The sequence below is a fragment of the Zootoca vivipara genome, chromosome 16, assembly GCF_963506605.1.
Source record: "Zootoca vivipara chromosome 16, rZooViv1.1, whole genome shotgun sequence".
NCBI lineage: Eukaryota > Metazoa > Chordata > Lepidosauria > Squamata > Lacertidae > Zootoca > Zootoca vivipara.
This window is the reverse complement of record NC_083291.1, coordinates 21,067,482-21,095,307: the sequence shown is the minus strand read 5'-3', so window position 1 is coordinate 21,095,307 and position 27,826 is coordinate 21,067,482. Positions and strand designations below refer to the sequence as shown.

The window sequence follows — 27,826 nt, the reverse complement described above, 5'->3', positions numbered from 1 at the left end:
GTCACAGGGATTCGAACCGCCGACCTTCTGATCAGCAAGCCCTAGGCTCAGTGGTTTAACCACAGCGCCACCTGGGTCCCGGTACTGTACTGTATATACGGTATGATTCTTGTAATTTACGGTAACTGAAAGGCCTATGGGACCCTCTGCGCAGGCGCAAATCTTCGTCAGAGACCCATCGTCTTATCTTTATGGGGGGCGGGCGGAAGAGAGGGTGGGAGGGGCTAGCAGATTGCGCGCACAAGCGCAGCGCGAGCAGAAGTGACGTTTTGGAGACCGAAAGGAAGTGGCTGCGCGCCGGGGCTTGGGGTTGGAATGTGAGCTTGTGCGCAGGCGCAGTCCTAAGCAAGTGCTCCTGTTTCTTTGCTGCGTTTCATTCTTTTTACAGAAAGGAGCGCGCGCGCTGCTCGGGTCTCGCCTTCCGCCCCCTCAGTTTCCTGCATTTTGGTTTAGAGACCTGTGAGTCGCCTTCGCCAAGATGTATGACGCGGATGAAGGTGAGGTCCCACGTAGGGAAAGCAGACCGGGTTGGGGGGGTTCCTTCATCAGTCTATGGGGTGGTTGGGGTTTCTTGGGGGAGGGCGGGGAGTATGTCTTAGCTCTGAAAGGTAACTCTAGAGGAGAGAAATCAAGGCTTATGACATCTCTTCAGCCTGCTTAATAATAATGTGGGTTTTTTTGAGGGATTATCCGTTAAGAAGACTCCAGCTGGATCAGACCAAAAGTTCATATGGACTAGCATCTTGTTCTCGGGGTGGCCAGCCAGATGTTTGTGAGAAGCTGGTGAATAGAACCTGCGTGCCACTTGAAAGTCCCTGCAAGTGGTAGGCAGAGCCTCTGATAGTGGAAGTAGAACTTGCCATGAACCACTTGCAGAATCTCAGGCAGATCTCTGCCACACACACACACACACACCTGTTGTGCAGAAGGGATGCCAGAGTACACCCTTAGACCAGGTTCAGTCTCCCTAAGGCTCACATAGCAGGACTAGAGTTGGGGTTTATCAGTCAGGGAGTTTGGAAATAAGCACTTTCCAGAAATGAGCCATTTGATGAAAACTCTTAAAAGGAACTATGTATTATTTCGTGAAAATATTTGTTTTGCAGATATGCAATATGATGAGGATGATGATGAAATCACTCCAGACTTGTGGCAGGAAGCATGCTGGATTGTGATCAGGTAACTTTCGAAATGGAAAATACAACGGTCCTAATTTAGCCAAAGTTGAAACACTTTTTATAGTCTCACTGAATTTCAAAAGAAGAATATGGCATACGTGTTAAGAATTTTTTTATTGTGTTCTTTGAAAAATCACTTTATTGCTAAACCCTAGTGTTAAAGGTTAGACTTTCACTGTACACTTGATATGAATGCTCCCGAATCTCCTGATTTTGAGCATCTGTCTGATCACTTTTTTCATTCACTTTCTTCATTCTTTATTTTACTAATTTTTTTCCTACCAAGTGTTTGCTAAGTGCAGCTGGGCCTAAATCTCTTGAGCCTTATCCACAAGTAAGATGCCACTGAGTGCTTGCTGCATTGTATGAATGGGCAAGAGCCACTTGCCAGACCCACAGATGTTTCTTACTTGTTAGCGTAGTTGTCTTCAGGGGGTCCTTTCTGGTCACATTCTCATTCCTTTCATCTTTTGGTTTGTTCTGCCAGAAGCAGCTAAAAAGTAAAAGCTCATTCTTCCCATAGATTAGTAACTGAACATGGAACAAATGCTATGCATGCAGAAGGTCTCAGGTTCCATCCCTCACATTTCTGGTTAAAGCAGGATTGGGAAAGACCTATGCTTGAGACCTTGGAAAGCTGCTGCCAGTCAGAATATACAGTACTGGGCTAGATGATGCAGTATAAGATCACTTTCCCCGGCACAACCTCCTTGTGCTACAGATTTTTAACGAAGATCCTTCCCTCTTACCTCCAGCCCAAAGGGACATAAAACATTCTGTCCTATAGCGGGTATTCAGTCAGGAAATGTATCTGAGAGTTGTTCTAGGATAATTAAAGGTAGGAGAAATTGAATTTTCATACAGATGGTGATTAAAGATTTAATTATTTATCAATTAATCGTTTGCATTATTTGATTAAAACCCGTCAGCAGATTTTTAAATTAATACCAGTTGCTTAAACATTTTAGATGGTATGATACACACGTGAATCTAAAAATGAAGGCAATCTGCTTTCTACTGCAGAATTCTTGGTTTTGATCTTATACAGTTTCAGTCAACTAAATTGTTCATTCTCACAAATTACCTTCCAAAGTTCCTATTTTGATGAAAAAGGCCTGGTCCGACAGCAGCTAGATTCTTTTGATGAATTCATTCAGATGTCTGTGCAGAGAATTGTTGAAGATGCGCCACCAATTGATCTACAAGCAGAAGCTCAACACGCTACAGGAGAAGTGGAAGAGCCAGTAAGAGCCAGTCTTGTCATGTTACTTTTAATTTTAATAATAATAATAATAATAATAATAATAATTCAAAGTAAGGTGTAAGTCAGGCAATCCAAATCCTGTCCTATGAAAGTTGTCACTTCTCATTGTATAGAATTTCTAAATGAAGCCTTGTGTTGCTTTCAGCCACGCTACCTTTTGAAATTTGAGCAAATTTATCTCTCCAAGCCTACACATTGGGAAAGAGATGGTGCCCCATCACCTATGATGCCAAATGAAGCCAGGCTGCGAAACCTTACGTAAGCAATATCTACATCTGTTATTAGTGACGATTTATGGTGAAACCTCAATTGTAGCAATGTCTGAAATACAGTAGCACAATAATAATAATAATCCTGGACTAAATTTGTAGAGCTATTTCTGTTTCAAATTCCCAACTACTTGGCAAAAAAACCAACCCCTTACGTTTCTTTAATATTTAATTAAAATTTAATTTTTTCTCATTGAAACATGGCAATTTCTCTTTCAAAGGTATTCTGCTCCGTTGTATGTGGACATAACTAAGACAGTTATTAAGGAAGGAGAGGACCAGTTGCAGACACAACATCAGAAAACTTTCATAGGCAAAATTCCTATCATGCTGCGATCCACCTACTGCTTATTAAATGGCTTAACAGACCGTGATCTTTGTGAGCTGAACGAATGCCCCCTTGACCCTGGTGGCTATTTCATTATTAATGGATCAGAAAAGGTAAGAATTAGGAATTCACATGAAAAAACGACTTGCGCAGAAAATTCCATGCATTTGGTACACGGTAGCTTCACCTTTGCTCACCAACCCCATCTACCTCCTGCCGATATTATCCCCATGTTGCACCTCACCAAACCTACCCCTCTCTCCTTAGAGCTGTTCTTTGTGGTTCACCTGAGCCGCCCACCCCAGATTCCTTCCTCTGCTGCCCTTCTCCTCACCCTCCAATGCTGCTGCAGTGGTCCAGCAGCTTTCAGAAGACAGTTGTCATGGTGTAGTTCACAGTGCCACCTGTCAGCGGTTAAATGAACTGCTGCATGTCGACAAACTTACCCTTTTATTATATGTAAGAAATGTCAAGAATGAAGTCCCATAAGCCTCCATTCTTGTAATCTAATGGTTGATTGTAATCTAATGGGGTTGATTTTGTTTGCCTTTGAGGGGGGCATAGAGACATAGAGAGCCCATGTCTCCTTGAAATAAACAAAAATTAAAAAATTGTCCAGTAGCACCTTAGATACCAACTAAGTTTGTTCTGGGTATAAGCTTTCGTGTGAAGGTATCTGAAGAAGTGTGCATGCACACGAAAGCTTATACCCAGAACAAACTTAGTTGGTCTCTAAGGTGCTACTGGACAATTTTTAAAATTTCATCTGCATCAGACCAACACGGCTACCTACCTGAATCCAGGTCTCCTTGGTCCAATATCATGTGTTACATTTGCTTTATCATAATTTCTTCCGCTAGTCTCCAGCTCAGAGATCTCTTAAGGCATGTGTGCCATATCTTAGATGAAGAACAATAACAGCCAACATTGATGTTACAAAAGTGGACTCTAAAACGAGCTACGTCTTTGTGCTTGCTCATTCCCCAAACAGGTTCTGATTGCTCAAGAGAAGATGGCTACAAATACCGTATATGTGTTTGCAAAGAAAGATTCCAAATATGCCTACACTGGAGAATGCAGGTCTTGCCTGGAAAATTCTTCTCGGCCCACAAGTACAATATGGGTCAGCATGCTGGCCAGAGGCGGCCAGGTAAGCAGTTTGGCTTAAAACTTGGGATTGATAGAGGGTAAGAAGTTTCCTTAATGGCTGTGGTTCCGAAAGTGGAGCCCCTTAAGAAGACATAAGCAACTATCAAGCAAACCACAAATGCTTTTATGACTCACTCCTATCCTCTGTTGTGTTTGGCAAGGCAGTGGGTTTCTCTCCTGTTTCTCTCCCCCCCCCCCCGCCAGTTAGTTTGATACTAGCAATAGTTTAATACTAGCAACCTGTGACCATCTGAAACTCTGATTATTTTTGGCAGCTAAACGTTCTGACCATCCGTAAATTGTACATATACATCTACAGTCTTGTATTACTCTGTACCTCTTCCGTCCTCCCCCTTCCCACCTTGATGGTGAACTTTTGTTTGCACATTGGGAAGGAGACGAGTGGTGGAGTTCCTCCTCAGAATTAGGGAAACAGGAATGGGAATTTGAGTTTGCATTTTGATCTACAGACCAATCCTAGTCATGTTTACTTGGAATTAAGCAGCATTTAAATTGCAGGGGTTTGCCAAATAAACATGGTTAGGATCTGAGGGGCCCATTAATTTTAACAAGAAAAAAAAAGGTTATTGAACTTAATCTGTCCCAAAGTACTTTGTATTTACAGCCCACTGTGTGATAATTTTTTTAAAAATGATTGTTTTGTAGTCCTTGCAGTCCTTCCTCAGTGGAATTTTGGCTTCTTTCTCTTTTGTAATATGTGTGTGTGTTGTTGTTTTTTCCAATGCCTTATCATAAACTGCTTTAAGAATCATTCCAAAAGCAGTTTGCTATGCAGCAGAAGGGTCTGTTCAATAATCATGTCCAAAATCCCGTTGGGCTTACAGAATTAGTTGCAGGGTTCTTTCACTGTGGGCTTTTCAAGTTATTGAGTCACCTGTTCATAGTTCTGAAGGATCAATTAGAAAGGGTGTAAACCTTCATATTGCAGCAATGGTTTGTACCATTGGAGTAAAGAGGTTTTTGAAATGTATCCTGTTCTGAATCGTATGGGCTTTAACCTTTGCTGAAAACAACAATATATTTGAAATGAAAAAACTACGGTAATAAATATTCGCTCTTTGAAGACAAATGCCTTGAAAATCTGTTTCTTTATCTAGGGTGCAAAGAAGAGTGCCATAGGTCAGCGTATTGTGGCAACTTTGCCCTACATAAAGCAGGAAGTTCCCATTATTATCGTTTTCCGTGCACTGGGTTTTGTGTCTGACAGAGATATACTGGAACATATAATTTATGACTTTGAAGATCCTGAGATGATGGAAATGGTAATATCTTAATTTTTTTATATGGATCTGTGACATAGAGCAACACGTATATTCAGAAACCTTATGCATAGCTGTCAAGTTCTCCCTTTTTAAAAGGGAAATTCCCTTATGCTGAATAGGCTTCCTCGCGAGAAAAGGGAAAACGTGACAGCTATGCTTAGGTTATGAAACCCAGCATGCAAAATTGGTTGCACTCAGTTTTACTTTTACCAGATAATTCTGTAATGTCTGCTTGCCAGTACAGTCGTACCTTGGAAGTAGAATGGAGTCCATTCCGGAAGTCCGTCCAACTTCCAAAATGTTCAAAAACCAAAGTGCGGCTTCTGATTGGCTGCAGGAAGCTCCTGCAGCCAACCAAAAGCCCCATTGGACTTTCGGCTTCCAAAAGAACATTCAAAAACCAGAACACTCATTTCCGAGTTTCGATCGTTCAGGAGCTGATTTGTTTGGGAGCCAAGGCGTTTGAGATCCAAGGTACGACTGTATCGAACATGTAACTTTAACGCTGACTTCAGGAAGCTCCTTAACCCTGACAACACCATCTTTTATATATATATATGATAGGTTAAGCCTTCACTGGATGAAGCGTTCGTCATACAGGAACAGAATGTCGCGCTGAACTTCATCGGCTCAAGAGGTGCAAAACCAGGAGTCACCAAGGAGAAAAGAATCAAGTATGCAAAAGAAGTTTTGCAGAAAGAGATGCTTCCGCACGTCGGTGTCAGTGACTTCTGTGAAACCAAAAAAGCTTACTTTCTTGGGTATGTAAATGTGCACAATCTGCCTGCGGGAACTTATTTGCACATTATTTAGATGAGGGTTAAAAAATGAAGACAGAAGCCTGTAGCAATATTCTTGATTAAAATAATAAACCAGCATAATAAATAATAATAAATATTTATTATTATAATAAATAATAAAAACAAATATTTTAGGAAATATATACAAGTGCATCTTTCCCAAACGCCTTGGGTATATAATGTGTTGATAACTCGTCAAAGTGATGTAATTTAAAAAATAGCTTAATGTCCTGTTTATGTCCCAGAAATCTGAATGCCCAACTCCTGTTAAATAACCTGCATATTTTGTTAGGTACATGGTTCATAGGCTTCTGCTGGCAGCTTTAGGGAGAAGAGAGCTGGATGACAGAGATCACTATGGCAACAAGCGGCTTGACCTTGCAGGCCCCTTGCTCGCTTTCCTGTTCAGAGGGTGAGTGCAACAAGTTCCTATGGTTATTTATCACTGTTTTATGGGGAAAGCTGGTCCTGTCTCCCTACAACTGATTTTTTCCTGGTTTCTTTTTCAACAGAATGTTTAAGAACCTGCTGAAAGAAGTTAGAATATATGCGCAAAAATTTATTGACAGAGGGAAAGATTTTAACTTGGAGCTGGCCATTAAAACCAGGATTATATCGGATGGCTTGAAATACTCATTAGCTACAGGGAACTGGGGAGACCAGAAGAAAGCTCACCAGGCCAGAGCTGGAGTATCTCAAGTAAGTGTTCGATTGATCTCACGAGGCTTTGTGTGTGTTCCAGGCAAACATGCCATTCATATCTGAACCCCTCCAACTTGATCAGATTATTTTGGGGGTCTCACTGAAATCTGCTTTGTTTGACTTTTTTTTGGTCCTTCTTCGCCCTTGGCCTTAAGGAATCAAAGCGAAACAGTTGGAAGGCAATATGGGGCATTGACCTGAGAGGAAAAGTTCTGTTTTCTGCAAGATTTTGCAGAATGGGTGGCTATGGGTTGTGAGCAAAGGGAATATGATGTTTTGGGCTTGAGAGCTAAGAAAAAGGTTGAGGACAGCAAGGGAGCAGATCTCACTCTTCCACTGTGCTCCTTCTAGATCCACACTTGCTTTACTGTAGCGTCACATGATCCCTGGCTGCTCTCTGGGTCTGAATTGAACTCTTAGTATATTGCCATACTGGAGTCACACTAAATATTGTAACTGAATGTTCATTAACTGTATGATAACTCAGTTGGGTAGAGCATGGTGCTGATAATGCCAAGGTTGCAGGTTTGATCCCCAATACAGGAAAGCTGCACATTTCTGCATTGCAGGGGGTTGGAATAGATGATCTTCAGGGTCCCTTCCAACTCTATGATTATATGTAACTTTCATTTTAAGTAACTGGATATTAAGCCCTTGGCAGTATTGATATGTGGTATATTCTTTGATCTCATGAGGAAGCCTAAAAATGTCCTCTTGTTGCACCTCTTGAAGGTATTGAACCGTCTCACCTTTGCATCTACACTTTCCCACTTGCGTCGTTTGAATTCCCCTATTGGCAGAGATGGCAAACTAGCAAAGCCCAGGCAACTGCACAACACCTTGTGGGGAATGGTTTGCCCTGCCGAAACACCAGAGGTAATGTGGAGATAGGGTTGAAAACAAAGCATTCAGTGTGCCTATATGCTTCAGTGTTTTTCATCTATGTCTTTCTTTGTAATGGCAGTTGGTTTCATTTTTAGACTTCATAAAGACATTTGATAGAGCCGGTGGTTTAGGGAAAAGCAATTTAGGAAACTTGTTGCTTATTTAGAAAACTCGTAAGCTTATTAGGCTCCCAGTTTGTTTCCAAGAACAATTCAAAGTGTTGGTGCTGACCTTTAAAGCTCTAAACAGCCTCGGCCTGAAGGAGCGTCTCCACCCCCATCGTCCAGCCCAGACACTGAGATCCAGCACAGGGGGCCTTCTGGGGGTTCCCTCACTGCGAGAAGGGAAGTTGCAAGGGAACCAGGCAGAGGGCCTTTTCGACAGTGGCACCCACCTCTGTGTAGCGCCCTCCCATGAGATGTCAAGGAGATAAACAACTGCACAAATTTTAGAAGACCTCTGAAGGCAGCCCTGTATTGGGAGGTTTTTTATGTTTGATGTTTTATTATGTTTTTATATGTGTTGGAAGCCGCCCAGAGTGGCTGGGGAAACCCAGCCAGATAGTCAGGGTACAAATATAACGACACATGCTTTTTCAATCAGAAGGTCTCTGGTCCAGCTTTTGTTACCTCCGGGTAGGATTGTGAAAGTCCCCTGTCTGAAAACAGGAGTGTCCTATGTTCAGTCTTCTCTTGCAATCGCACAGTGGCATGCTAAGCAGGTTTGAGACCTATCCTTAGTTTATACATGCCTCAGAATACTGTGGCTCTTTGGGGAGACCTGGGTGCTGCAGAACTTCTCAGCGGAAAGGGTTGATGTGAACATGTCCATAAAGAAAGTTTTCGATTCAGAACTTTTGTGCCTTAGGAATTTCATGAAATCTGTACATGGTCTTAAAGAGATGCCGATGTAAAAAAATAACTCCATGTGTTCTTAGGGTCATGCTGTGGGGCTTGTGAAGAACCTCGCCCTGATGGCATATATCTCTGTGGGGTCTCAGCCATCCCCAATTCTGGAATTTTTAGAAGAATGGAGTATGGAAAACCTAGAAGAAATCTCTCCAGCAGCTATTGCAGAGTAAGTGTGAAAATGATGTTTCAGTATTGTTAACGTCCACATGGTTCAATCTAGGACAATGTTCTCAAAATCCTTTTCTTCTTTTCTGAAGCGCTACAAAGATCTTTGTGAATGGCTGTTGGGTTGGGATACACAAGGATCCGGAGCAGCTCATGAACACACTCAGGAAACTGCGGCGTCAGATGGACATCATTGTGTCGGAGGTAGGTATTGGGTCATAATATTGCTCTACCAAGTGGAATGCAGTAACTGGAATACTCATTGACATGCTGCTATATTTCAGGTAGAGATTGTTAATAGGGTTGGATTTGGCTTGCTGAATCCGTTTAAAATTCAGAATGGCTAGTTCAAGCATTCCTTTTTGCATGTAATAAATCACTTCTCCACAACCTGGTACCCTCCAGATCTTTTTCACTGCAGTTCCCATCATCCCTGATCATTGGTTCAGCTGCCTGGGGCTGATGGGAATTGTAGTTTAAAACATCTTGGGAGTATCGGGTTGGCACTGCCTATGCTAAACATTTGCAATTAAAAAAATGGCATTTGGCCAGTCTCTCTCCTACCATTGTTTCTGAGCCTTATGCTTTCTCGTATAGGTGTCCATGATCAGGGATATCAGGGAGCGGGAAATTCGCATTTACACTGATGCTGGCAGGATTTGCCGCCCGCTTCTAATCGTGGAAAAGCAAAAGCTGCTGCTGAAGAAGAGGCATATCGACCAGCTGAAAGAGCGTGAATATAACAACTACAGGTAGGAAACTTCGCATGGTGCATCTCGTGCTTCGCCACCAGCATTTGTGAAACGGTGCTCTTCATGGTAGAGCACATGAGCTGAAAAGATTATTTGCCCGTGAACATCCATTACCGAATCAGTGCTTCTGGCGGAGTCGATGGTGTGTTACAGCATCATGTGTAAATGGGCAAAAGGGCTTCAAAATTGCATCAATGCTGCTCATCTATTCCAAGTCCTGAGCGCAGTTATTAGAGGCAGAAGGTGATGAAAGATTTGCAGTTGCATTAAATGAAAACTGGATAGCTCTGTTGGGTAGAGCGTCATGCTGATAATGCCAAGGTTTGCAAGTTTGATCCCCGTATGCGGTAGCTGCATATTCCCCCTGGATTGCAGGGGGCTGGACTAGAAGAGCCTCAGGGTCTTTTCCAACTCTAGGATTCTAAGTTCACCAGTTGCAAATGGACAACACCTGTTTGATATAAAATCAGACATTTGGACCTAAAATAATTCACTGGGGAACAATTTTTTTTTTCATTTTCTGTTGCATGAGATTTTTCAACTGTTCCTATATGTTTTTTTCAGTGCTGATTTCATATCTGAAGTCAGTTTTGTTCTGTAAGCTCTAGGTTTTTTTGCAATTCATGTTTTTCACTTTTCACCTGATTATTCGTTTTTCACAATGCAAGAATTAAATATTTTAATAAACACATTGCCAAAGTAGTACCATATGATTATAAATGTAAGTGACTTATATAGCATTGAACATGACATGTATGTGTACAGTTGGAGGTATGCAAAAAAAATGTATTCCTTTGGGATACAGTATATACAAGCTGTTGTAGTAAAAATATTTAATTCTTGCATTGTGAAAAACGAATATTCGGGTGAAAAGTGAAAAACATGAATTGCAAAAAAACTAGAGTTTACAGAACAAAACCGACTTCAGATATGAAATCGGCACGTTGAAATTAGGTTAGAACAACTGCAGGTGTCAATGCAACAAAAATTTTGGTCCCCAGTGATAATCGCGGCCTCCCCCCCCTTTTTTTTAAAGCTGGCAGGATTTGGTGGCCAGTGGTGTAGTAGAATACATTGACACCCTAGAAGAGGAGACTGTCATGCTGGCCATGACTCCAGATGACTTGCAGGAAAAAGGTGTTGCCTACTGTTCAACCTACACCCACTGTGAGATTCACCCATCCATGATCCTAGGAGTCTGCGCATCGATTATCCCGTTTCCAGATCACAACCAGGTTTGTAGAATTTGTTTATAAGGCAGACAATAAAAAGTTTTATAACTGGACCATGGCAGAATATGTAAGGTCTGCTTGTGCAAATATTTTTTAAAAAACCTGTAATGATGTTTTCCTATCTTCATTATCTTCTTTTACCTTCATAGTCTCCTAGGAACACGTACCAGTCTGCTATGGGGAAACAGGCTATGGGCGTTTACATTACCAACTTCCATGTCCGTATGGATACCCTTGCCCATGTCCTATATTATCCTCAGAAACCCCTTGTGACAACCCGCTCTATGGAATACCTGCGATTCAGAGAGTTGCCGGCAGGTATGTTTACAAGGTCCTCTTCTGAACCTTCTTTGCACTGCTTCTGAAATTTAGTACTCGGAACCCTGATCACGGGGAGGGACACTTTGAGAGGCAAGGCAGCCCCTCGGACCCTACCTGAGTGGGGCCAAAGCAGTTTGGCAGTGATGGAGCCCGACTGTGCAGGTGGTGGTTTTTCTCCTTCACAGTTTCTCAACATGCTTCCGATGTTTTCATGTCAATTCACTCTGACATGAAAACTACGCTTCCACCTACAGTCGGAATGCAATGTAAAATGACCGGGGGGGGGGCTATTCCTTAGGTGTGGGGTGTGCATGTATTATACCCAATACGCATGTTGGGTCAGAGTGCTCTTTGGCTATGCGGCTATTGCATAGTCATGAAGCCAACTGATATTAGTGCTCCTTAGGAGCATTCCTCAAGATAATTTTTCTTGTTCAAGCCCATCCTTTTGAGCAGGCACCCCCAAACTGCGGCCCTCCAGATGTTTTGGCCTACAACTCCCATGATCCCTAGCTAACAGGACCAGTGGTCAGGGAAGATGGGAATTGTAGTCCAAAACATCTGGAGGGCCAGAGTTTGGGGATGCCTGCTTTTGAGCATTCGTTTTTGCTTGCACTTGCTTGTACTTTCTTTATTGCACCCCACCAAGGAGCCACTGGTGGTTTTCCAGCTTTTGAGCAAACACAAGGTATTTCTAGAATTCCAGCTGTACCCTGCTTAGCCAGACCAGAAATACGGATTACTGTATATTCCTGCGTATAAGACTACTTTTTAACCCAGGAAAATCTTCTCAAATGTCAGGGGTCTTCTTATACGCCGGGTCGTATTTCTTATATGGGGAGTATATCCCAAACTCTATATTTTAACTGGAAAAGTTGAGGGTCGTCTTATACGCCCAGTTGTCTTATACGTCAGAATATACGATAATGGACCATCTCCTAACCATCTCCTAAGAAGAACACAGGTATAGTAGTTCGTTCACTTGATCTGGATGTAGTGAGCAGAAAGCAGTTGCAGATGGGCAGGAGGAACATTTGAGTGGCCGCTGCAAACAAAATCTTTTGCTTGAAATGCCTGCACCTCACCAAAATGAGGTTCCTGTTACATAATAGGAATTCACCGGCATTGCCAGGATTCACCGCAAGGGGTCACTAGAGAAGTGTAAGAAATCACTTCCGCATAGCTGCCACGTGCTTGTATTTTGTGTACAGTATTGACATTCTTCTTTCTGGGCAGATGCTGATAGAAATGCCAAGTGATTACATATAGCAATACAAGACAGAGGAGGTATATGTGGTGACTGAGTCATGCTCTTGAATCTCCTACAGGCATCAACTCTATTGTGGCCATAGCTTCATATACTGGATATAACCAAGAGGACTCCGTCATCATGAACCGTTCAGCAGTTGATAGAGGCTTCTTCAGGTCTGACCTACTTGACTTTAGACCTTCTGTGTGGCAGTCCTTTAGGATCAATACCTCAAGGGTCACCTCTCCCCAAATAAACCATCACAGACCCTGTGATCATCATCTGAGGCCCTTCTCTGTGTGTCTCCTCTATGCGAGGTCTGGCGGATGGGAACACGAGAACAGGCCTTCTCTGCAGTGGCTCCCCATTTGCAAAATGCTCACCTGGCGCTTTCATTATATATTCTTAGGCGCCAGGCAAAAATGTTCCTCTTCAATCAGGCCTTGGACTGATTAATATTCTGTAGCCTTTTAAATGTGTCTGTGGTGTGTGTGTGTGTGTGTGTGTGTGTGTTATTGTTTTGCTTTTTGTGTGTTATTGTTTTGCTCTGGGGTTGTGGCGCTCATCTCGCTCTATTGGCCGAGGGAGCCGGCGTACAGCTTCCGGGTCATGTGGCCAGCATGACTAAGCCGCTTCTGGCAAACCAGAGCAGCGCACGGAAACGCCGTTTACCTTCCCGCCAGAGCAGTACCTATTTATCTACTTGCACTTTGACGTGCTTTCGAACTGCTAGGTTGGCAGGAGCTGGGACCAAGCAACGGGAGCTCACTCCGTCACGGAGATTCGAACCACCATCCCTCTGATCGGCAAGCCCTAGGCTCTGTGGTTTAGACCACAGCGCCACCCGCTGTGGATAATCCGTTCATATGGACTAATTAATTATAAATCTAATTAACTAATTCTCAAGTGGTGCTCTGCAGTTTCATGCATGGGAAGTGTAATTGCAGTAGGACAGTGGCTTTCACACTTTGCACCTCCAAAGAAGAGTTTTTGAATGGACCTGCCAAGGACCACCTGCCAATTGTGTGTACACACATGCCTCCTGGGAGGCAATCTTGGGACATGTGGGATGCTGACCAGGTTTGTTAGGGCTCACTCAGCAGAGGTTAGAGTCCACCTCAGAAGATAGTGGTCAGCTCTCCCCTGTAAATCAGCAGTGGCATGCAAGATGTCTGTCATGGGCACTAGTCTGCTTCTATGGCTTTCCCCTCATATGTACTTAAAAAGCCCAGAGTGTTCCCGATCACAGGTCAAAAACCACTGCAGTAGGCAGATAACTGAAGGTTGAAAGCATGTGAAGTTGTTGCATTGACCTCCTTGATGTGTCATGTGGGCGGTATTGTGTGAGGGAGGACTGCTGCTTGGCTGGATGCTTTTAATGATGGAGGCTTGCATCAAAAATATGATTGGTACTTCATGGGGAGGAGAGCTCATTTTCCCAGTGCAGGAGGCCTTCGCAATTCTCAGCAGGGAAATGGCTCTTGTGCCATTGCAGGTGCACCCTTAAATCAGTAAGTTCTTTGGGGGTCACTTGTCAGCAGCTGGTTTTCTTGCTCTTTGAGAAGGCTGCAAGGGACGGTAGGCTTTTATTGCAATCTCTGCTCCCCTGCCCCCGGACCTAACAATACATTTTGTTTTCCACACCTTTCGTCTCTAATTGACTGCGGAGTGGATTTAGCCAAGGGGCTTCTAGTTGCTGACTCTTAATAGGACTACTTCAGCTGTTTCCCTCACTATTGCATCCCTTTCTTGGCTGAGGCACACACTGGAGTGTGTCTGAAACACAGCGGAGTGTGTTTGAAACATCGCCTGAATTGGAAGAGTGGTCTTGGGTTTGGAATTGAGGCCTTTTTTCATTCCCCCCCCCCTCTTCAGATCTGTATTCTATCGTTCTTACAAAGAGCAAGAGTCCAAGAAAGGATTTGATCAAGAGGAAGTGTTTGAGAAACCTACTCGTGAAACGTGTCAAGGTGAGAATAAACAGAAGCTGCCCAGCAGGGCTAGTTGAGAACCAGGCAGACAGGTCACTGCTCAAAACTTTTGAGTCTTCTCTGCTCTTATAAATCAAAAAGAGCAATGCAGCTTCCCCTTATGTTCTCACACATTCACTTGCAGGGAAAGAAACTACTGGGGTGGTTTTTTGTTTTTTCTTTGGTATGTTATCCCTTGTAACCACAACTAGATTAGATTTTAAACTTGCTAACCTGGGTTTGTATTGCAGTGGTGTGATGGGCAATGCAAATACACTTCATATGGATTAAATGCTTCCTAGGGACGGTTCCTTTGAGATCACAAATTTGTGTGAAACAGATGACCCCGCCCCACACCCTTTTTAGCTTAAATGTCAAAATCTTAACTTCGCACAACTTGCCCCATTACACTAGCTGTTCAGCAGCAAAACTAAATAACGAACAATGACAGTGCTGGAAGTGAGAGCCCCCCATTAGTATGTCTGGTTCTTTCCCCTGCATGTTTTTGATGTTTGATGTTTTATTGTGTTTTTAATATTCTGTTGGGAGCTGCCCAGAGTGGCTGGCGAAACCCAGCCAGATGGGTAGGGTATAAATAATAGATGATGATTGATTATATCTTATATAATCTATTATTATTATTATTATTATTACACATCTGGCTTTGCTGGATCGTGGCCTTAAAGGACAAAGCTGAACTCAAAGGCCACCCAATCACCTTAAGAACATGCAGTGGTCTTCAGTACAACCACACTTGCGCTATGGCCTTACTTGAAATTGCAGGGAACCAAGGTCAGCCATGCACTGTGTGTGATTTAGCCAACCAGCTGTATATTTTTCCCATGCAGGAAGCCAAAATTGGGGTGGGGGTAGTGCTTTTTCTTCTTCAGGGGTACCCATGTACCGACACCTCTTTTTGTTGTTAAAAAGTGTGGCACTTGCTCTAACAACTTCATGGTGCGTACCAGCACCTATTTTTATTTTTTTAAAAGCACTGGGTTGGGGGATGATTTTGTAAGCCCTTGATGTGCTGGTAAACTCGGTGGGTTGCAAGTTGTGCATTTATTCTCCCCAGGGATGAGGCACGCCATCTATGACAAACTGGATGACGATGGCTTGATCGCACCTGGCGTGCGCGTCTCGGGAGATGACGTCATCATCGGCAAGACGGTAACTTTGCCCGAGAACGAAGACGAGCTGGAGAGCACCAACCGCCGTTACACCAAGAGAGACTGCAGCACTTTCTTGCGCACGAGCGAAACAGGCATTGTGGACCAGGTCATGGTTACCTTGAACCAGGAGGGATACAAGTTTTGTAAAATTAGGGTAAGCGTAGGAGTTATGCGTGATTATTTATTTGCTAACGATAAAGCCATAATTCTGGAGTAACCGGCTGTCCTCTTTATCTCCAGGTGCGTTCTGTGAGAATCCCACAAATTGGAGACAAGTTTGCCAGCAGACATGGGCAGAAAGGTACCTGTGGTATCCAGTACAGACAAGAGGTAAAAGCCTCCTCTGTTTGTTTGGTTTTTTTGATGCAAGGGAGAAACATGCTTAGAAATCTGTATTTGAAGCTATTTTGATTTATTACCTGCCTTTCACCCTAAAGTTGTAGGGCAAGTCGTAACAATTTAAAATACAGCAGTTTAAATCAAATTACAATTACAAGAGTAGGGCAGGTCCTAAAAATACACACTGCAAGCTTCAAAGGCCATGGTGGAGATGTACAGTACTGTATTTTTCTGTGTAAGAGACTGTGTTTTTGCTTTTAAAAAATGCCAAAATTGGGGGTCATGTTATACACAGAAAAATAAGGTATGTTGAGTGAGCAAGTCATTGGCAGTAGCGACCCCCCCCCCCAAGAAAATCAATTCAAGCTTAACAACATCCCAGAAAAACCTCAACTTTTTAAAATTAATTTTGGGTTCAAAAAAATAGGGGTCGTCTTATACACGGAAAATACAGTATGCCTTCAGTGTTTGGAAACGGTTCTTTGTGAAGGTGTCAGGCACACCTCTGTACAAAGGGAGTTCTGCAACTCAGGGTGTGCTTTGTCCCAGACCACCACCACCCCTAGTTTCTGGGGGGGGGGGTGGAACTACCAAGAAGGTCCCCTCTGCTGATCTTAATGTATCATAATTTTAAAAGGTTGGTCTTCAACCTGAGGTCACTCATCTAGGAGATGGAAAACTCTGCTCCTAAATCTCTACTGCCTTCTGGGATATCTTTGGGAGAAAAGAAATAGCTGAGAAGTAAAGCCTACACAGGAAGCCTGTGCAGCTGAGAAACGATAATTTAATTTGCTTCCTGTAGCAAGACACTGTCAAAGGTGTTTTGCAGCAGAATTCTGAGCTAGATAAAAAAACTTTTGGATCATGTTCAAGGGCAACCCCATGTAGAGTGTTACTTAAAATAAAAACGTGAGTATCATAAAACAGAATTGTCAGCACACAGCTGGACAGCAGTGGAAATTCAGAACAGATCGAAAGCCTGGTGAAACAAAACCATTTTTGCAGCTTGCCTAATAATCCTGGTGCACTGTACAAAAAAGCAGTTGATTCACAGCAAGTACAGTGGAACTTCGGTTTACGAACACCTCGGTTTACGAATTTTCGGTTTATGAATGCCGCGGACCCATCTGGAGCGGATTAATTCACTTTCCATTACTTTCAATGGGAAAGTTCGCTTCAGTTTATGAACGCTTCAGTTTATGAACAGACTTTCGGAACCAATTGTGTTCATAAACCGAGATACCACTGTAAATCTGTATTAACCAGAATTATATACAGTCGTACCTTGGTTCTTGAGCAGAATCCATTCCGGAAGTCCGTTCCACTTTCAAAAACCAAGACGCAGCTTCCAATTGACTGCAAGAGCTTCCTGCACTCAATCGGAAACTGCAGAAGCCACGTCGGACGTTCAGCTTCCAAAAAACGTTCGCAAACCGGAACACTCACTTCCGGGTTTGTGGCGTTCGGGTGCCAAAATGTTAGAGTCGCAAGGCATTTGAGATCCAAGGTACGAATGTATACATATATAAAACGTTTACAGAAAGGAGCTATAAATGGCATTTTCCTTTCCTGTCTAGGACATGCCTTTCACCTGCGAAGGTATCACCCCCGATATAATCATCAATCCTCATGCCATCCCTTCACGTATGACCATCGGTCACTTGATTGAATGTCTGCAAGGGAAGGTAAGAACTGGGGAATATTGAAGTGGCATGAAAAGTCACAAAAAAGTGGCAGGGCGGGCTGTTTGCAGGCTTTTTCGATGGCGTTTCAAATAGTATGTGAGATTTCACTTAAACAAGTGGTGCCTTGGAACGTAACCCCTGCATAAATTGGGAGCTGCTTGTACTCTTGTTAAACTACCTGCCCCCCTTTTTTAGGTATCGGCAAATAAAGGAGAAATCGGTGACGCCACTCCTTTCAATGATGCAGTCAACGTGCAGAAGATTTCTAACTTGCTGTCTGACTATGGCTACCATCTGAGAGGAAATGAGGTACGTCATGGTCTTGAGTGGCAACAGGAGCTCAACTATGCTGCCGCATTGCCTATGATTTGGTGTTCACCAAGTCTCTTCTTTCCCTCCAGGTTTTGTACAATGGCTTCACTGGCCGCAAAATCACATCGCAGATCTTTATCGGCCCTACTTACTACCAGCGGTTAAAACACATGGTAGATGATAAAATCCATTCCCGTGCAAGAGGGCCGATTCAGATCCTTAATAGGCAGCCTATGGAAGGTCGATCTCGGTAAGAAATAGATACGCACCTTAAGGACGTTGTCTGGAGCAATGAAGGGTCTGTTTGTAGTTCTTGCCTTTCGAAAATCATCATCTGAGGAGGGAGGTGGGCTCAGATGTCTATAATGAAATGACAGGCCATTTTCTCAGTCGCCTGTAGTGTAAGCGTGAATTCCTCACAGGTGGCCAGACTCTTGTCTAAAATGTAAGAGGGGTTGTTCTTTCACACAATCAAATGACATTGGTAGAGGTGGGCTTGTAAAAAAAATTTGTGGATTAGTCATTTTTGTCGACTGACTTGTAAGTCTTTTGAAAGGGGGTTGCATAGGTACACCCTCTTGTCTGTTGGCTGGTTATTGTCACCACCTGTGGGCACAAAACATTTGCATATAAATCTTAAATTGGCTTGTATGTAAAGCAGCCTATTACCTTGACTTGCTTTGTGCTATTTTCCCCCCTGCGTGAAAGTTAACACAAACACTGTGTCAAGAAAAGCTGAATTTTGCAACCTTTAAATTAAGTACAGTATAGTGATGAAACTTGCTTAGCATTCTTTTAATTCTTCAGGTTTCACAACTTTGCATAATATATTCTACTGGTCACAGGAGAAGCCAATGAGATCCAAAGGGCACAGAAACCCCACCCCTCACCTCTGGGAATCTCACTTAGCAATGTTTTTAGTTTCTGAAATTTCCCCTGAGCTTTGCCCACAGATTTTTCAAGCATATATTCACAACATATGGGCTGGAGCATTGCTTTGAAAGCAGAGGTGCTCAGGAAACTGGGTTGTCTGAACTTCCTACAATCCAGAATCTTAGCATTGTTGAATGTCCCTTTGATTTTCTCCTGTGCTGTTTCCTGCATAGACAACATTCATACGTAGCACAGATAGCCTGAGAAAATCCCAATGAATTTTTCAGCATCTATTTAAAAATAGTCCTCATTTCTTAACATCCTCCAGAAAGTTGGGTTTGGTTATTTTTGGCAGTCCACTTAGATCCTGCTCCAGTAGTTTATTGTGTTTTAGGGCAGTGTGAGTATAACTTAGCAGTAGCCTTCTGGCTTAGAAAAATGTGGAATTAAACAAGCTTGTTTCTCTCTTCCCCCCCCCCCCAAAAAGTGATGGTGGCCTTCGTTTTGGAGAAATGGAGAGAGACTGTCAGATTGCTCACGGTGCAGCACAGTTCTTACGAGAGAGATTGTTTGAGGCATCAGACCCGTATCAGGTTCATGTGTGCAACCTTTGCGGCTTAATGGCAATAGCAAACACCAGGACACACACCTACGAGTGCAGGGGCTGCCGTAATAAGACACAGGTATGTGGAAAGATGCCTGTTTCTCTCTCACCCTCCGAGTCTGCATACAGTACTGCTTAATCCTTTCTCATCCTTTTGGGTCCCACGTTCTGCCATTTCAAAAACCCCTGCAAAATCTGTTGCTTCCTTCAAAACCTTCACTGTCTGTTTTGTGCTGTCTGCAAACCCCTTATTCACTACATTGTTCCACACGATTGCCTTACACCTGGGTTTAATAAGGATCGTGGGAAACCTTGGGTAGCATAGCAGTGCAGAAGAATGTCTTGCGATTCCACTGTGTGTAGGATGCTCATCGCCTAAGGTACTAGGTTAGATTTTAGAACTTGAATCTTTCCTTGTTTTGAGATGCATTCTGTCTATTGGGTGGGTTTGCTTAGTGTAGGGGTGGGGAACTTTTGGCCCTCCAGATGTTGGGCTCCCGATTGTAGTTGGGTCCCAACTGGCAGCTGTAGCCCTACATCATCTGGAGGGCCACAGCTTCCCTCCTCCTGGCTGCTGACACCCAACTCTGCATCACATCAAATTAGAGCAAGGCAATGCAGATGTTGTATAGGTGTATCAGCAGTGCGCTGGGTGAGGGCCAATCCACTGATGCTCAGCTGAGATGCGATAGAAATTATGAGAGCAGGATGTGGTGTTCAGCCTCTTCTGGATAGGGTTGCATTCCCCTAAGGCAGGCATGTCCAACACGTCGATCGCGACTTGACCGCTTGATCGTGGGATTGATTTTAGCCGATCAAGAGAGAGAAGCCCGGCACACTCTGACTGGCTCCTCAGTTGTGTGTAAACTAAAATAAAAATATAGTTTGACTTTTCTCACTTGTTTAGTTACTTGTCTATCTGGTAACTCTTTGGATATGTAATGGTGGTATCCAAACATAACTACTGTATCTGTGAAATAAGGATCCCTTTATATGTTTATTTCATAAACTTAAATGACTTTGGAGGGGCGGGAGAAGGGAAGGCTTCCTGAAGAATTACAATGGGAGGGTGTGGTAGATCACTGCCAGTTTTTGATACAGGATAGTAGCCTACATGAAGTTGGACATGCCTCCCCTAAGGGATCAGGGTTTGCAGCCGGTGGTTGCTGACAGAACCAGCAAATAATAATAATAATAATAATAATAATAATAATAATAATAATAATAATAAATACCCCACCCATCTGGGCAGCTTCCAACAGAATATTAAAATACAATAGTCTATTAAACATTAAAAGCTTCCCTAAACAGGGCTGCCTTCAGATGTCTTCTAAAAGTCTGGTAGTTGTTTTTCTCTTTGACATCTGGTGGGTGGGTGTTCCACAGGGCGGGTGCCACTACCGAGAAGGCCCTCTGCCTGGTTCCCTGTAACATGGCTTCTCTCTGGAGGTCCAAGTGGAATCTGTAGCATGCATTGCCTTATATCCGCTAAGCCTGGGGCGGTAGCTGCAGCCCTTCCTGGACAGACAGAACCTGGCCACTGCTCCTTAGTGAGCTCCCTATTAGATGCCCACAGCATGTTGCCGTATGTGATCCAGATGCAATTCAAAGGCTTGGGGAGCCTCACACCTGAAGGACTGTCCTCTGCCACATGTGCCTGCCCATCAGAGACATCATCCCACTCTTGACGTTAGCTGTCACACACACACCCCCCCCTGTCTCACATGTGGCACCATGTACATAGATGGCCCTCCTAAGGGATGTTTGCCTAGTGCTGCTGACTTCGTCATCGCAGCACCAGGCAGACATTTTTTTAAAAATTGCCCATGCTTTCCAGCATGTCACTGAAGCTGGTTTTATCAGTTCTTTTGAGGATTTAGCACCCCATTTCTGTTGCTTTTTTCAGATTTCAACATCGAGTTCTGCTGCATTTGTTCCTTTAATTATTGGGAGAGCTGCCCTGGGAGTTTTAAAGGGGAGGTTGGTGCATAAATATTGAAATTTTCACTAATATTTGTTAATCCCTTTTTCCAGATTTCTCTGGTGAGAATGCCGTATGCGTGCAAACTCCTTTTCCAGGAACTGATGTCGATGAGTATCGCACCTCGAATGATGAGTGTGTAGCCTTCAAACAGATCTCCCTTCTCCCAGGCGCTGAGTGATTTTTACCCTTCTGAATTTTTTTGAGTCGCATGCTTTCTTTAAATGTTTTTAAAATTCAGAAACCTATTTCATGGCTGAGGATTTTCAGACTGTTTAGTGTGTGAGCTCATTTTTTGTAAATAGAAATAAAAGCTTTTCGCCCATTTATCCGTTGTAAAATACTTTATTGATACTTTATTGAAAAATTGTACAAGGGGTGAATAACTATAGAGGTGGCATGAAAGGGAAGTAAACACAGCAGTTTTCCGGGAGATTAACATAAACCTGGCAGGGATGAGATAGCCTCTACTTCTTCATGTGCAATATAGAATCTTCAGATCTCACAGTTCTGCACTATCTCCTGCAAATAAAAAAATAAATGCAGTAGGGTTATGTTTCCTTTGAAATGCACATGAGAGAAGCTCTGTGAATTCCCTTTAAGCACCCCCCCCCCAAACATATTGCTTTAAGAAATACAGTCATACTTCAGGATATGTCCACTTCATGTTGCAGGTTTCAGGTTACAGACGCGCCGAACTGGGAAGTCCTGGAACTGGTTACTTCCGGGTTTGGCGCATCCGTGACCTGCGTGCATGCGCAGAAGCGCCGCGTTGCGTCACGCGTGTGCGCAGATGCGGTGCTTCATGTTGCAGCCTTTTCATGTGGCGAACGAGCTGCCAGAACAGATCCTGTTTTCAACATGAGGTACCACTGTATCTGTAAAAGCTCCCCAATAATAGATAAACAAGGTCTTTAGGCTGCATATACAAAAGCGTGATTTCTTGTCCTGACCTGGGACCCATTTGCAAGCAATACTGAATGTTGTGGTAGCCAATGCTCAAGCATGCGTCTCCATGCCCGGTTCCTGCCAGTTCCTTTTACAATGTCCTGCAGGATTATAATCACCAAGGCAAGCGGGAACTATTAATCCATCTCTCTCCCCTCTTGCTTTGCTAAGCTGGCCAGGAAAGAAAAGAAACAGCTCCAGACATGAGTGGGAGCCTGTTTCACCTTCTTGATGACTTTGCATTGTGTCAATTAAAAAACAACCTTATTTTCAGTTGTCTTGACATTAGGAACACCCATTGGAACTCAAGTCAGATTTTCTGAATTCTTGTAGGAAATGTTAAAACATGACTGTACATGATGTGCTACTAAAGTCAACAGACTCACATTTTTTTAATATCCAGTCACATGTTGACTTTTCATATTGGCCCCAATGCAGTAAAGTGCTCTCTCTCACACACAAAAAAACCCCTCCCTACCTTTTTGTGTGGGTATTTCATGTAAAGAATTAACCACAGTAATTCTTGAAGAAGCTGTTGCCTCTCCTTTGGAGTTCAGTGCATGGCACTCATATTCTCCAGCATCATCCTTGCTCAAAGGGGATATCTGTTGAAACAGAACCATGATAATTGGCTGCATCCTGGATACTTGGTTAACCCGAGCCCCAAATCCATTGCAAGACAAGTTTTCCAGATGAACAATTGGAAAAACTTCAGTTTTTGTTGCAATTGGTGGAAAGCATTTGGAAATGAATCTCTCTCTCACACACACATGCACACTTAACCAAGTAAATATGGAGTAATTGTGGGCATGGGAATGTTTTAAAATGAGGGGATCTGCATTTGTCTCATATCTTTCTTGAAAAGATGTCTAGAAAGACCCTGGAAACTGTTCTGAAGGCTGTTCATCTCTAGATGGAAAACGTGTGTTCTCAAATTTGTTTTTTATGGTATGGATCCAAAAGTGCCCCAGGGGGGTATGCTGGGCATTTCTCCTTGAGCAGGGGTGATTCTCCCACCCCACCCCCCAAGCGTACTGTTCTGCATCATCCTGATTTACACACAGCTTTGGCAAGAAGGCATGGGGGGGAGGGGAGTCTCAGTGGATGCATGCCTATTGTTCTTTGGATCCAAGCCATAACTTGTGGCCCAGCTTTCTGCTCTCCAGGCTTTTAATGCAATCAGTATATAATGCACGTTGAATCTGTAATCTGCAGCAAATTATTTACTTGGAACAGCAGGCATCCCAAATAAATGGCAATTTCTACCTTCTGAAAACCCCTAGCAGAGCTGGCTCAATGGGTCTCTCTGTGAAGTATATTCCAATAGGGCTACCATACAAAGGAACACCCTGCTCCTAACTTAAAAGTTGTCAGACCCACCTTGGAAGGGAAATACACCCAGCATTAGGCCTCACCTGAAATATCACACACGCACACTTGCACCTTATTTTACTTAACAAATTTTATGCCGCTCAATAGTAAAAAACTCAAGTGGTTTGTCCATTTGAATGAAGCTGAACACGATGCCAGAGGCGAATCTCCACTCAAAAGGTCAAGAGGAAAAGTGATCTTCAAACTTCCTATCCTATTATTATTATTATTATTATTATTATTATTATTATTATTATTATTATTATTCCGCCCATCTGATTGGGTTGCCCCAGCCACTCTGGGCAGCTCCCCAAAAAACCAGTAAAAACACAGCACAACATCACACACTAAAAATCTCCCTGAAGAAGGCTGCCTTCAGGCATCTTCTAAAAGTTTTGTGTTCTTTATTCCCTTGACATCTGAGGGTAGGGCATTCCACAGGGCGGGGACTACTGCCGAGAAGGCCTTGGCCTGGTTCCCTGTAACATCGCTTCTTGCAGTGAGGAAATAGCCAGAAAACTCGGAGCTGGACCTCCGTGTCCAGGCTGAACAATGGAGGTGGAGACGCTCCTTCAGGTATACTGGGCCGAGGCCGTTTAGGGCTTTAAAGGTCAGAACCAACACTTTGGATTGTTCCCGGAAATGTTCTGGGAGCCAATGTAGGTCTAGCTGCCGCATTCTGGATTAGTTGCAGTTTCCGAGTCACCTTCAAAGGTAGATCCACGTAGAGCGCATTGCCGTAGTCCAAGCGGGAGATAACCAGAAAATGTATCTTCCAAGGTTCACTTTCATGCTGTATACCAGATGTTCAGAACCTTTTTTCAGCCAGAGAGCTCTGCTAGAGACAAAGGCGGGTGGGGCAGTGGGAGCCTGCCCTTGTACGTTCAAAAGTCAGAGGTATGTTATACAGTGCTACCTTGGTTGTCAAATTTAATCCATTCCGGGAGTCCATTCGACTCCCGGAACCATTCGTAAACCAAGGCACGGCTTCCGATTGGCTACAGGAGCTTCCAACACTCAATCGGAAGCCGCAGAAGCTGCGTCAGAAGTTCGGCTTCCAAGAAACATTCACAAACCGGAACACACACTTCTGGGTTTGCGGCATTCGGGAGCCCATTTGTTCAGGAGCCAAGCTGTTTGACAACCAAGGTACCACTGTATCTGGGGGTGGCTAACCTGTGGCTTCCCATAGGTTGCTGGACTACAACTCCCATGTCACTTTTGATGACTGGAGTACAACAACATTTGGATGGCCCCAGATTAGCCACCCCTGTGCTACAAGCAAGTAGGCAGATGTTCCACGGTCATGTGGACTTTTAGCAGGCACAAACTCACCCACTCACTAGTCACAGCCACAAGGTGCCACAATCTGTCCCAGCCCTCAGTCTGAACTGCCTCTTTCTCCCCTGAAAGACACTGACACCCTTTCAAAATGCTAGTAATAATCAGAGGGAGACCCCCTTAAAATTAATGGGCCTAAGTTAGTCATGTCTAGTAATGTAAGTGGGGAGGACGAACGATGGATAGGCCTACAATCCACTCTGATTATTTCAACTTGTCACAGTGGCCGGAGTAGGCTACTTCAGAGTAACGACGCTACGCAGCTCTGCATTTTATTCTTTTATTGGTGCTGCGTATTTACAGTGCTGAAGTCATTGCTATTTACACGGAGTGATGTGGTCAGTCGGTATCAGAACCTCCGAATGACTTTTGGCGCGTCTTTCCCCAACACAAAAGCCTTGGAAGCCCCATCCTCTTTCCCCTCCTCTTTCTGCGTAATTCCGGAGTTGGGGGGATGGGTCTCCCCCCCTTACTTGCCCCTTCCTGTCCCACCTGGGACCCTGGCTCCGCTACCTTGCCTGAGCCTCGGACCCGACTTCCTGCTTCCCCACTGGAATCGGAGCTCCCTCTGCTTTCCCCTGTGGTCGGTGATGGGCTTGAACTCAAGAGGGGAGGGACTTCGCGATATCCCCTGTCCCTCACATCCACCCCCCTCCCAAGCTCCCCTTCTCCCCTCCCCAGGTCCCCCCCAGGTGTCGGTGACGACTGGAAGCCTAAGAACTCAGTGCTTTCCGAGCCCGTTGGTGTGAACACCTCCGCCCAGTCCTGCGAGGCCCCCCCTTCCGCCTGGGAGGACTGGAATCCCAAAAAGTCTGTGGCGTCCGAGCTGGTGGGGGTAAAAATGTGCTGCCAATCTGCTTCTGCCTCTGACTGGGTGGATCTCGGTGACACCCATACCTCGTCTCCCGATTCCTCAAACTCCGCTTCCCAGCGCCATGGTGAGCTGCTCTCCCGTGCCTCCTCCTCCTCCCCCTCCCTTTCCATGTGCCAGGGCTTGGGTCTGTGGGGAAAGAGGGCGTGAAATTCTTCCACCAAGAATTCCTCCTGTATCTGAGTGGCTGGGACCCATTCATTCTGGGATGGTGGAGCGTCCTCCCATGCCATGAGGTACTCCAGGCCCCCCACCCCTCTCCGTGAATCAAGGATGGCCGTGGCTTCATTTAGTTGCTCCCTGCCTCCCCTCTCCCCCCCTCCCTCGGGGGTTTGTTCGCTGTCTCGGAGCCTGCTGCTTTCCCTGTACGGCGACAGCAGCGATCTATGAAACACTGGATGCACCCTCATGTCCTCTGGCAGTGCCAGCCTGTATGCCACCGGGTTGACCTGTTGCGTGACCGTGAAGGGGCCCAGCCGTCTGGGTGCCAGCTTTTTGCACCTCCCTCTGGTGGGAAGGCCCTCCGAGGACAACCAAACCTTGTCCCCCCACCCTGATGACCTCCCCTTGTCGCCTGTGGCGATCTGCCCACTTTTTGTACGCTTCCTTGGCCCTCTTCAAGTGTTCTCGGAGCTGCTGGTGCACCGTCTCCAGTTCCTCTGCCCAATCCTCAGCCTGTGGGCCCTCCTCCTCCTCCTCCCCCTCCCTCTCTGGGAAAGATCTGAGGTCGCGCCCGTAATTGGCCTTAAAGGGCGACACCCCTGTGGAGACGTGCACCGCATTGTTGTAGGCAAATTCTGCCAGTGGCAAGCGATCCACCCAGTCTGTTTGCCGCTGGCTGACGTAGCATCTCAGGTACTGCTGCAGAATGGCGTTGACCCTCTCCGCCTGTCCGTTGGTCTGCGGGTGTCTAGCCGTCGACAAGCTGACCTCCACCTGCAGGAGGTTCATGAGCCGCCGCCAGAACCTGGAAACAAATTGGCGGCCACGATCCGAAATAACCCTTAAAGGTAATCCATGCAGTCGGAATACGTGGTCAACAAACAGTTTGGCTGTCTCTTCTGCCGAGACCGCCCTGGTACACGGTATAAAGTGGCACATTTTGGACATGAGGTCCACCACCACCAACACTGCGGTCTTGCCCCTGGAAGAAGGCAGATCTGTGATGAAGTCCATGGACACCACTTCCCACGGCCTGTGTGGTGTGGCTAAGGGCTCCAGCAATCCTGGTGGCGCTGCTCTGACCACCTTTGCCCGCTGGCAGGTGTCACAGCCCCGTACATAGTCTCGAACATCTTCCCGCACCCCTGGCCACCAGAAGTGTCTCATGACTAGGTGAGCGGTTTTGTCCCTTCCAAAATGACCCGCCGTTGGGTTGTCGTGCATCTGCTTGAGGACCGTACGTCTAAGCTGGGTGGTGGGCAGGTACAGTGCACCCTTGTAGAAAAGCAGCCCCCTGCGTTCTGCAAAGTCTTTTGCCTGCTCCCTCCCCCCTCTCAGTTCTCTGAAGATGCGGTTGGCAAATTCATCCGCTGCCGTCAGTGCTGTGAGTTCTGCCTCGCTCACCACTGCTGCTCCGCAGGACCATGCTGACGGGGGGAAAATGTGCCTGGGTGCTGGTGGCGCCTCCTCCTCCATGTACTCTGGCTTGCGGGAGAGGGCATCCGCCCTGACATTCTGCTCTCCCGGGATGTAGTGGATGGAGAAGTTGAAGTTCGAGAAGAACTCTGCCCACCGTATCTGCCGCTGATTGAGCACCCTGGCAGTTCTCCAGAACTCCAGGTTCTTGTGGTCTGTGCACACCTGGATGGGGTGCTTGGCGCCCACCAGGAAGTGTCTCCAATGCTTGAACGCCGCGTGGATCGCAAGAA

General features: G+C 44.9%; 2 protein-coding genes across 2 annotated transcripts in view; one reads left to right on the top strand and one right to left on the bottom strand.

Annotated features, from left to right (window-relative positions):
• Nucleotides 1–286: 286 nt before the first annotated feature.
• Nucleotides 287–21,753, top strand: POLR2B (RNA polymerase II subunit B). Its single transcript, XM_035097394.2, has 25 exons — nucleotides 287–497; nucleotides 1,107–1,179; nucleotides 2,272–2,422; nucleotides 2,588–2,700; nucleotides 2,933–3,152; nucleotides 4,031–4,189; nucleotides 5,307–5,471; nucleotides 6,036–6,232; nucleotides 6,564–6,683; nucleotides 6,784–6,970; nucleotides 7,706–7,849; nucleotides 8,796–8,935; nucleotides 9,027–9,138; nucleotides 9,532–9,686; nucleotides 10,723–10,921; nucleotides 11,068–11,236; nucleotides 12,568–12,664; nucleotides 14,364–14,458; nucleotides 15,534–15,784; nucleotides 15,871–15,960; nucleotides 17,547–17,654; nucleotides 17,850–17,963; nucleotides 18,056–18,216; nucleotides 19,327–19,522; nucleotides 21,478–21,753. Exons 1-25 carry the CDS (start codon nucleotides 479–481, stop codon nucleotides 21,565–21,567), a joined length of 3,525 nt encoding a protein of 1,174 aa, XP_034953285.1. The 5' UTR covers nucleotides 287–478; the 3' UTR covers nucleotides 21,568–21,753.
• Nucleotides 21,754–21,760: 7 nt separating this feature from the next.
• IGFBP7 (insulin like growth factor binding protein 7) overlaps nucleotides 21,761–27,826 on the bottom strand; it is a 29,838-nt gene continuing 23,772 nt past the window's right edge. The window contains exons 4-5 of the mRNA XM_035097398.2: nucleotides 22,851–22,977; nucleotides 21,761–21,946 (exon numbers count right to left, since the gene is read on the bottom strand). Of these exons, the coding sequence (XP_034953289.2) occupies nucleotides 21,927–21,946; nucleotides 22,851–22,977 (147 nt within the window). The 3' untranslated portion in view covers nucleotides 21,761–21,926. The remainder of the gene's footprint in view (nucleotides 21,947–22,850; nucleotides 22,978–27,826) is intronic.